The following is an 11,312-nucleotide window of genomic DNA, read 5'->3' as shown; positions in this document are numbered from 1 at the left end:
TATACGTATTTGAAAGAGCAACTACAATGCAGCTAATGTTTTTCCTTACCAAAATGAAATTTCATACTTACTTGTTCTGAACATGAGAAACATAAACCTTTTGTGATACATATATACCTGTATCAACATTTAGCCTGCAGTAAATTTGCCAGAAGTAGAATTACCAAATCAAGTAATACACCTAAGTATAAACTGCTCTTTACTCAAAATATTGATAATGATATAACCAGAATTTTCGTCTCATACCAAATCCTGGAAATTATAAAATGTTGGTCTTCACTTTATATAGTTAAGTGCTATCTAATTAACCCTTTAACGCCGAAGGGGTATAATAAAAATCGTATGCCGGCGGGGTCTGGGAGTGAGCGCCGAAGCAGAAAAAATGTTTTTTCAAAAAATCACAGCACGCTTAGTTTTCAAGATTAAGAGTTCATTTTTGGCTCCTTTTTTTTTTATTGCGTGAAGTTTAGAATGCAAGCCATCAGAACATGAAAAAAAATATCATTATCATATAAAAATAATGGGATATATGATAGCGCGAAAACAAAATTTCATATATAAATTGTATTCAAATCGTGCTGCGAGCAAAACGGTTAAAGCTAACGAGTTAATTTTTTTCCCGTTGTATTGTACACTAAATTGCAATCATTTTGGTATATAACACATTGTAAAACGATCAAGGCAACACAGAGAAAATATTATCACAAAATGATGCATGAATTCGTAACGACGCGGACGTAAAAAAAAGCAGTTTTCAAAAATTCAGCATAAATCGAAATATTGTGCAAGAGACTTCCCGTTTGTTGCAAAATGAAGGTAATTGATTGAATATTACTAGACTGTAAGTGTAAGTGTTACAGCTTACAATTGCATTTTTTGACCAATTTGGTCAAGTTAAAGTTGACCGAAGGATGAATTTTTTCTTATACATCTTTATTTATATGAAAATATTTTTCAAAAACTGATAAAAGCTACAACCATAGGTTGTTTATTGTTGTATTCTACATGAAATTGTGCACATTTCATATATAAAACTTTATGTAACGGCTAATTTAAAATGGTACAAACATTACGACAATTGGACGAAAAAATTTATGATTTTTCAGAAGAGTTACCGCAGGGACGTAGGAAAAAGTTTATTTCATAAATTCACCACAAATCGAAATATTGTGTTAGAGACTTCCAATTTGTTGAATTTCGGTTGAGTCAAAGTTGACCGAAGGTTGAAATTTTGGCACATCGTTATTTATATGAAAATATTTCAAAACTGATAAAAGCTACAACCATGAGTTGTTTTTAGTTGTATTCTACATGAAATTGCACACGTTTTCATATATAATACTCCATGTAACGGCTAATTTAAAATGGTGCAAAAATTATGTCAAAGTGACTAAATAATTTCTGAGATGTGTCGCTGATACTTTTTAGTGCATAAGAAAGAAATTCGTGCTTGCGCGCCTGCGTAACGATTGTAAACATAACAACGCCTTGATCTGTGAGCTCCCAGCATCCCCAAGGCGCATGATTCAAAAGTTTTCGCCTAGTAGGCCTATAACTATTCTTTCCGCGAATTTAAAAAGAAAAACTTTTCTTATATCGACGTACCAAACGTCCAATCGGCACCCAACAGACAATTTATATCTATGTTTAATATGTCCAATCGGCGTTAAAGGGTTAACTACCACTACATATGAATAAGCTTACTCCTCAACATTCCAAATGAAAATATGACAAAGTGACATGAATGCACTGCAACCTGATTTTAAAAAATAACAAAGCACTTAAAAAAAAAACATTCCTAAGGCTTGTGATATTCCTGTTAACTCCCCTAAGTATGTCGTATGGCTTATTAAGGACCATTCAAGAAGGTTGCTGTTAAATGATGTGGTCTCCTTACATCTCATTTATTTGTCTGTGTATATAAAATGTTGATTTATATACTTTTACTATCGCACTAGTATATACTATATAGGTCATAGGATACAAAACATGTGAAAATTTTTTTTTGTGGTACAATTACTTGTGAAATGCAGAATAAAATTTAATACATCTTATACATTTCTTGGGTATTACTGTTTCCCTCAAAGAAAACCTGGCATTTTTAGAATAAAATTATGTTTCATATATGAGGGCCTTAAAACCACAGAGGCTCAACCACCAAATTCTTTAAAATGAGAAAAATGCTCCTAAAGTTTATCACCAATAACTCCACTTCTAAGAAACATATCGATTTCAAACAAGTACCATATGAAAGCCGTGCCCTTCAGAATGTTTTGACCCAGAACTAAAAAAACGTGAGGTGTGTTGCATGCAAGCAAGCGAAATGTGGCCCCCCCCTTTTCAGTTTGTGTAAAAAAATCCAGTGCTTTAAACATACATAAACAGTGTTACCTCAAGTCAATGCACCTTCCTTGTACAGTGGTCCCCCCGTATTCGCGGGGGATGCGTACCAGACCGCCCCGCGAATAGTTAGAATCCGCGAATGTTTGGAACCCCTATAAAAAACGCTAAAAACAGCCTATTTTGTTAGTTAAAACTTAAGAAAAACCACTAAAAATTTTCATACTTGGTTTTTTTAATAGTTTTATCACAAAAAGTGCATTTTATGATGAAATTGATACAAAAACAGGAATTTGTGGATATTTCTCATAGAAAAATACTGCGAATTTGCGAATTTTCCGCGAATAATGCAGGGAAACGTTCCCGAGAGAAATCGGCGAATGTGTGAGTCCGCGAATCCGGAGAACGCGAATACGGGGGTCCACTGTATTACAGTATCAAGACCAACATTATTACAGCAATAATATCAATAAAAATAATAGTAATCATAATAATAATAATACGTAATGAAAATAGATGAACGAGGTGAAGGGGCACAGTGTATTGTAAGAAATAGTGGATACTGTTACTAGTGAGAATACTGCACACTTACCAACACAACAACCATGGCTGGGACATGATTGGTCGTTGAGACATGCTTCTCACGGAGAAATTTTCTGATTGGACGAGAGATGCCTACGTAGCAAGCATCTCGCACTCCCTCAGCCAGCACCTAAGCCTCTGGTTTATAAGCACCATGCCACTTGCATCGAGTGACAACAACTCTGGACGTGACATTGTTCCTCATTTCCTATGCTTGTACAGTAATTTTGACCATAAAGACAGCAGATACCCATGTTGCAAACATCATAGCCAGAGATATGGAGAATTGGCAGTTCTGCCAATATTTAACACTGTTATGGTGGTGGGGGCTCTTGAGCCCCTGTGGTTTTGATTAAGGCCCTCATTTACTTCCCAAGTAATTACATTGCTATAGTACATTCCAACTATACTGCAGCTTAAATTCAAAATTTCACAGGTAACACCAGTTCTGCTTCATTAGTGGAAGAATAAGAACGACTGTTGGCAGAAAGCTGTTTGTTCATGCCTTATGTCCATCAGTGGGGAGGAGGGTGGGCTCCAATTCTGTAATTACTTGGTAAGTATATATAAATCATTATTCTATAACAAAAATGTCATTTTTATATAAGTAATTTACCAAGTAGTTACTTAGCTGATTACACATTGAAAGGAGCTGGGAGAAATGGACATATCCTACAAAATATTAAATTATGTAATAAATTGAAATAGAAATGTTGCTAGCACTGAATACAATGCTTGTTTCCTTATCAGTTAAGAGAGCTACTGGAATACCGTACTGCCTCAGGTTGATGCTCATCTTAACCTTTAGTGGTGTGGCGGTATAACTAAGTGTCACATACTACATAAGTGGGAGCTTTACAACAAAGATTCACGTCCGAATACTGGTAAAGCATGATAGGTGCCCACCCTTTCCCTGGGCGCAGCACCAAATTGAAATCACCACACAATATTGTCACCTATACCGACATAAAATCACACTCATCCACTGAGAGTGGTGGGTGCCTCAGGTACATTGAACCTGGCTCTGCAGAACTCGACACCTTATTACAAGATGAAAAGATAATAGGAAAAATTCTATGCTTCCTTCCACTATACCATGCTAGTCACTAGAAATGGTCTGAACACTTTTAACTTCCATAAAATTATTGAGAAATGATGAACGATTATATTCCCAGTAGTTCGAAGACAGAATGGACGTACCTGGCATAAAAAATACGAAGCTAAGGGGCTAAGGGTAAAGGTTACTTTCATGAAGGTTACTTTCACGTCCTTAGCTTTACTTAGAAGGCAAACTGCTCTCCTAATTTTGAGTGTGCCTCAAGGTAAAAAGTCCGTAAGTATACATTCTTGTCAGTGGATGAAACGGATCTAACCATATTGCTATATGTAAAGGATAGTCCTCTGAAAACTCCAAATAGACAGGTCCCTATTCTCCCACCGAGCTGGAGAGCAATATGAATGCTCGGAGAATGATCTGGTGTCAGGCTATACTGGACTGGTGGGAGCTAGCTGGGGCTCAGAGCAAGAGATCGCACCAGGCTGTAACCAGCGCCAAACGAGCCTGCAGCTGGTGTCAGACAGTAGTTGATGCCAAATTGTAGCTGAAGCCTGGTGAACTGGACTTCAGACGAGTTAGAAGTTTGAGGTGCTGCAAAGCCCTTTGCTGGGAACTCTGGTTTCACTCCTTAAGAAAATGAAATGCAGAGGATGATTATAGTCCCTGGTTATCGGCGGGGGTTGTGTTGTGACAGCTTGATGGTACACGAATATCGCAGATAATAAAAAAACTGCAATTTCCAGTCCCCAATAACCGGTAAATGACACCTCTGTTAGGTATGTATTGGCACCAATACTCTATTATCGGTGCTGATAACAAGAAACTAGTGCAGATACATACCTAACAGAGGTCCCATTAACCGATTATCGGCACCATAAGCCCCAAAATCACAGATTTTCGGTTATCAAGCCGTCGAAATGGAACCCCTGCAGATAACTAGGGAAACTACCTGTAAAGGAACTTCTTTCCCACCCAATTTCTCCAAATCGATGGCGCATAATAACTCACAAGGAGGTAATCTGTCCACCACTCAAAACCTGTTATTGTTACTCAAGAGGTTATCTGTCCACTAAGGGTTAAACACTAAATATGACCCTAATCATGTTCCCTAAGTATTAAACTAACTTTTAAATAAAATTAAAGTTACTGAAATTTCATTTAAAAGTCAGCCTAATACTTTATCCTTAAAATAAGGATTACATGGTTGGCATAAAAATATAGGAGTGTGAAGATTATGTATACTATTTCTCTCTTTCCTCTTCTGATTGATCTATTTTTGGAAGTCTTCTCAACCTCGATTTTAAGAACGTTAATCTGTCTCTTTCTCTTTGTTCTAAAATTCCTTTTCATGAACAAACAATGTTTTTTTATTTAGTTCATAGACGGTGCAGGTAAAATTAGATCAATTTAAAATTATCTACTGTACAGGTAAAGACATACAAAGCAACATGTACTGTCGGCCAACGAAGAATTGGCGTAGTTTCTTAATTCATTGTTCGTTATGGAAATATTGCCAAATGTAGGTGCCAGATTATTTCTTTTCAAAGGTGCTATACTTGAAATAAATTACATTAGAATTGAGTAGACTTATTCAATGTATTAAAGATACTTATTTTGCAAAGTAAGGAAAATATATACCGATGGGTCCACGATTTCTAAATTTATTCTCAATTCTAGCTTCGTGACAGCATACCTAATCATTTTGAAGTTGGCTTTGCTGCCGCTCGAGTCTTGACTCAACGTATCGTACTGCACTGGGGTGTTGTCATTTCATCTACAGCCAATAAATAATACATCAAGGCATTAACATTCTTTGAAAACGATGTTTAATTAAACTAATTTTGTCCTTTGATCAATAAAATAATTTGCATGACACATTTAGTGGGCTTAAATTAGACTTCTGATTTTCACACATGATTAGCCTAGGTCTATTTTCAGCAGTATACTTTCTCGGATACGTAAAATGAATGAATATTTAAATCGACAATATATATATATTAATCTGCTTTATTTGATTATTCCTGTTATTCTTGTTTCATTAGCCATGTTTGCCTTTCTTCTTATCCTTTTCATAATTGCTCAACATAATTTACTCAGACCTAGCTATTCAAATCAAAAAGGGTTGCTCTTTGATGGCTACAACAATCATACAGGGTGTAACATGAGTGTCACATATTTTGGGGAATGAAAGATAAAAGTTTCTTTGAACAGAGAATATTTTATAAACATGCATTTTAAGGCGTCTGCTGTCGGTGCGGGTAATTTTAAATAACCGTTATCATTAGTGATGCTTTCTCGCGATGGAGTTCGTAGTGAGAAGTCGGATCTAGTCGCCTGAGATGTAGAAGAGAGCGGAGGTGGCGTATAGGAGTGATGGAGGGATTAGGCTGATGTTAATAAAGTATCTCCCAATAAAATGTATTCTTTAGGTTTTTGAAGAAAAAAATGCATGCATCATTGAAACATTTTCCCTCCCTATCCGTGGTATTCACTGGCCACCGATAAAAAACAAAACAAAAAGAGTAAGCCTAACTGAATCTCTCATCCATCAAAGATAAGTCTGCTTATTCATTAGACTTATTCATTAGACACCTATCAAAGATTTCAAGTGTAGATTTAAAAATCTCTTCCTCTCCAGCTAAAGTATTCAACAGACACCAATCATAAGCGTAGAGCTAGTCATGATTCCTGGTTCAGCAATATCGTGACGAGGCACTAGAATTCAAAATTCACAAATGAATGTTGCTCAGCAACATTTACACTACTGTATTGTCTTGTTCTCGTGTCGCTTCGAGGTGTTCCACCTCTAGGCCCATGTTCTAAATTTTGCCATTCTTTAAACAATTTGATTCATCTATATACAATTCCCTTCGGTTCATTAACCCTCTTACGCAAAAAAGAAAGGATTGGACGTATTAAACGTCGAGTCAAAATGTCTCCTCCCGTATGCCGATTGGACGTATCATACGTCGGCTCAAAAAAGTTTTTTTTAAAATTCGCGGAAAAAAATACTTATAGGCCTACCAGCCGAAAACTTTTGTATCACGCTCCTTGGGGATGCTGGGAGTTCACGGATCAAGGCGTTGTTTTGTTTACAATCGCTACGCAGGCGCGCAAGCGCGAATTTCTTTCTTATCACACTAAAAAGTATCAGTGACACATCTCGGAAATTATTTCGTCACTTTGACATAATTTTTGCACCATTTTAAATTATCCTTTACATGAAGTATTATATATGAAAATGTGCGCAATTTCATTTAAAATACAACAAAAAAATACTCATGATTGTAGCTTTTATCAGTTTTGAGATATTTTCATATAAATAACGATAAGTGCAAAAATTTCAACCTTCAGTCAACTTTGACTCTACAGAAATGGTCGAGAAATGCAATTGTAAGCTAAAATTCTTATATTATAGTAATATTCAATCATTTGCCTTCATTTTGCAACAAATTTGACGTCTCTAGCACAATATTTCGATTTATGGTGAATTTATGAAAAAACTTTTTCCTTACGTTCATGCGATAACTCTTCCGATAAATTTTTTTGTGCGATTGTCCTAATGTTTGCACCCTTTTAAATTTGCCGTTACATAAAGTTATATATATGGCATGTGCGCAATTTCATGCACAATGCAACAAAAAATAACCCATGGTTGTAGCTTTTATCAGTTTCGAAATATTTTCATATAAATAACGTTAAGTGCAAAAATGTCAACTTTCGGTCAACTTTGACTCTACCGAAATGGTCAAAAAACGCAATTGTAAGCTAAAACTCTTATATTCTAGTAATATTCAATCATTTACCTTCATTTTGCAACGACTTGGAAGTCTCTAGCACAATATTTCGATTTATGGTGAATTTATGAAAAAAAAAAAAATTTTCCTTACGTTCGCGCGGTAACTCTTCCGAAAAAATCAGAATTTTTTGTGCGATTGTCGAAATGTTTGCACCATTTAAAATTAGCTGTTACATAAAGTTTTATATATGAAAATGTGCGCAATTTCATGTAGAATACAACTAAAAATGATTGAAGGTTGTAGCTTTTCTCTTTTTTCGAAATATTTGCATATAAATCACGATAAATAGAAAAAAAACCACGTTCGGTCAAATTTGACTCTACCGAAATAGTTGAAAAAATGCAATTGTACGCTAAAACTCTTACAGCCTAGTAATATTCCGTCATTTTTCTTCATTTTGAAACAAATTTGAAGTCTCTAAAACAATATTGTGATTATTGTGAATTTTTGAAAAATATATTTACCTTCACTACGCGCGCCGATTCGCGGCCGCAAGTCTCCGAAATACGTACATCGCATTATCCTAATATTTGCTCCTTTTCATATTAGCCTTTTTATAGAGTTTCATATATCAAAATGTGCGCAAATTCATGAAAAATACAATAAAAAATAATTGAAGGTTGTAGCTTTTTCCATCTCCGAAATATGTGCATATAAAAAAATATATATATAAAAATTTCGACATTCGGTCAAATTTAACTCGTCCGAAATGGTCGAAATCTGCAATTCTAATCTAAAACTCTTACAGTATCGTAATATTCAATCATTTGTCTTAATTTGAAACAAATTGGACTTCTAGAACAATATTTAGAATTACGGTGAATTTTTGAAAATAAAATTTTTTTACGTCCGCGCGTTACGAATTCGTACATCATTTTGTGATAATATTTTTCCGGTGTTGATTTTATTGTTTTACTATGTATTATATATCAAAAGGATTGCAATTTAGTGTACAATACAACGAAAAAAAAAGTAACTCGTTAGCTTTGACCGTTTTTTGCACAGCGTGATTTGAATACAATTATCTATGAATTTTTTTTTTTCACTACCATATATCGCATTATTTACATATGATAATGATATTATTTTTCATTTCTGATGATTGCATACTAAACTTCAGGCAATGGAAAAAAAATGAGCCAAAAATGAACTCTTAATCTTCAAAACTAAGCGCGCTGTGATTTTTTGAAAAAATTATTTTTTCCGCTTCCACGCTCACTCCAAACCGGCGCCGGCTTACAGGAGAGATTTTTGATTTTTAGGGTTTCGGCGTAAGAGGGTTAAGCTTTCTTGATATCTCTCCAACAAGAGCTTGCACTGGATTTTTTGTACGTAGGGACTTTTGTATGTAGGGGTATGACTGTATTTTCATCATGGGCCTTAAATAAAGTGGCCAGCGAGATCTCTCTCTCTCTCTCTCTCTTCTCTCTCTCTTCTCTCTCTCTCTCTCTCTCTCTCTCTCTCGTCTCTCTCTCTCTCTCTCTACTCTCTCTCTCTTTTATGGACTTTTTTATCTATTTTATTTCCAAAATTATGTATGGTTTAAATTACTTTTAGCATAACGACTGTTGTAACTTCTGAAATATTAGCTATTTCACTAATAATGGGATAAAAATTTTGCAAGTCATGGGGTTTATCAAATGGAAATTTAAAAAAAAAATGAACGAAATTTACAATAGAGGCAGTCCCTAGTTAACATTGGGTGTTCTGTTCCCAGCCGAGTGCTGACAACTAAAAATCATTGTTAACCGAAACATCACAATACGTAATTATGGTAATAAATCTTATTTGAGAGGTTGTAAGCACTGATAAATTGCTCAATGGTGCTGCTAACCTGGTTATCACCGTTTACCAGCGCTGAAAATCTTGTTACCAACATCATTAGCCGAGCACTGTAAAACTGGAACGCCATAAACCAATGGCGCTAGTAAGCGGGAACTGCCTGATAATATATTTTTCCTAAAATGTTAAATTCTTCATCAATAACACCTGTAAAAACTGCCTTCCACACTGAATAATTAATCTTAAACTCATGACGTACTCCTGAAATGCTGAGGTAATGAGTGAACACTGTCTAGTTGGTCAAAACATTTTTCATACATTTTCAAAATCTAAATTAAATTAAAAACAGTAAATAAATACTAACTTAGTAAGTAGTAAGTTATACCAAATTTTGAGTACTTAACAGAACTTACACTTGTTACTCTGTTTAAACCCATAGTATGCTCTCACCGTTAATTTATCATGATGTTGAAGTTCATGATCAAGAAATATTGAGGTTTCTTGCTGATCATTGGTTGTAAACTTCCTAGACAAAAGGGCATCTCTTTCTTCAGCTTCATGAAGTCTAACTTGTCTTCGATGCTGAAGCATTCTAAAGGAATTCTGGAATTTTAGAAAGAATGACTATATACTCCCAAAGTTATGAAAATAATGACTTACTATATATCCAAATTTTCCTTAGTCTACCACAGTCATGCATTGTCCTTTATTTTTTAATGTAACCTCTTATACCATAGAAAAATACTTCCTCTGGGTCTCCCTCCAGTAACATACCTTGAAAATATGTAACTTATAAAATATACTTGTATGTCTTATCATAAACATATTGATCATCATTAACATCTGAGTCAAATTCTCTCATTACTGAGATTACGCAGATGTAAAACCAGTTCTCTCCGCTCTCTCCTGCATTGTAAGTTCCATCTGGTCCATGGTCTTCATGTACAGTATGCCCTATTTCCAATATTATTTGGACCTTCACATTGCTCTTCATTCTACTAGTCTTATCACCCCCACTAACCAAAATGTGGAGACTTTTTAATCTTTAGGGCACAAATGGGTAATAAATGAACTATTATCTGGTAAAGATATGAATTTTATCTCACACTGAGAAAAATTTATATTAAAGTACAGAAATTTATATTTTCAAAACAAGTCTGAGCACTACATTGTATAAAAACTATGTGTATTTAGTCAATTAACTTTTACCCATTCTTCCAACTATTTTTCTTATAGCGTAGCTGTTGTGTCCTCAAAGGAGTTATGGTCCCACCCAGGGCTCCATCAGACAAACCAACCAATATAAATATTGTAGTTGTTCTTGGCCAAAATTATGCTTGTTGGCACACTCACTGAGTATAAAAGGACTCGAGGCAGAGGGCTGTCCCTTGCCTACAGCAACTGCTTCTGTTTTTACATGTGGCAACAGTACTTAGGTCAGTCATTTTCTCAACTATTAGACCTTTCATGAGATGGAAAACCGCTCAGCAGCTCCAGAAAATTCTGCTTCATTGGTACTGTTCTGATTAAATGCCTGTGATATCATCTGAGGAATGTTATGTGCATGGTCTGAAGACATAGGTAAAAGTTTTAGTGCATTAAAATTTTAGGGAGTAAACATCTAACAGTTAAACTTGCTAGCCAGCGTATCCTTCGAGGCAAGGACTTTGGATTAGGTTACTAGGCTTTACATACACTTAGTGCTTTTAGTCTCTGCTAAAAAAAAGTTATTAATAGCAATACAGTACTAG

The 11,312-nt window shown here is 35.1% G+C and overlaps 1 protein-coding gene across 2 annotated transcripts in view; it reads right to left on the bottom strand.

Moving 5' to 3' along the window:
- Nucleotides 1-11,312, bottom strand: part of LOC135219935 (Golgi SNAP receptor complex member 2-like) — a 107,550-nt gene that overhangs the window by 1,433 nt on the left and 94,805 nt on the right. For both annotated transcript variants that reach the window (XM_064257167.1, XM_064257168.1), the window contains exon 4: nt 10,012-10,164. In XM_064257167.1, the coding sequence (XP_064113237.1) occupies nt 10,012-10,164 (153 nt within the window). The remainder of the gene's footprint in view (nt 1-10,011; nt 10,165-11,312) is intronic.

This window comes from Macrobrachium nipponense, chromosome 1, assembly GCF_015104395.2.
Source record: "Macrobrachium nipponense isolate FS-2020 chromosome 1, ASM1510439v2, whole genome shotgun sequence".
NCBI classification, from domain to species: Eukaryota; Metazoa; Arthropoda; class Malacostraca; order Decapoda; family Palaemonidae; genus Macrobrachium; species Macrobrachium nipponense.
This window is presented reverse-complemented; position numbering and strand designations above follow the sequence as displayed.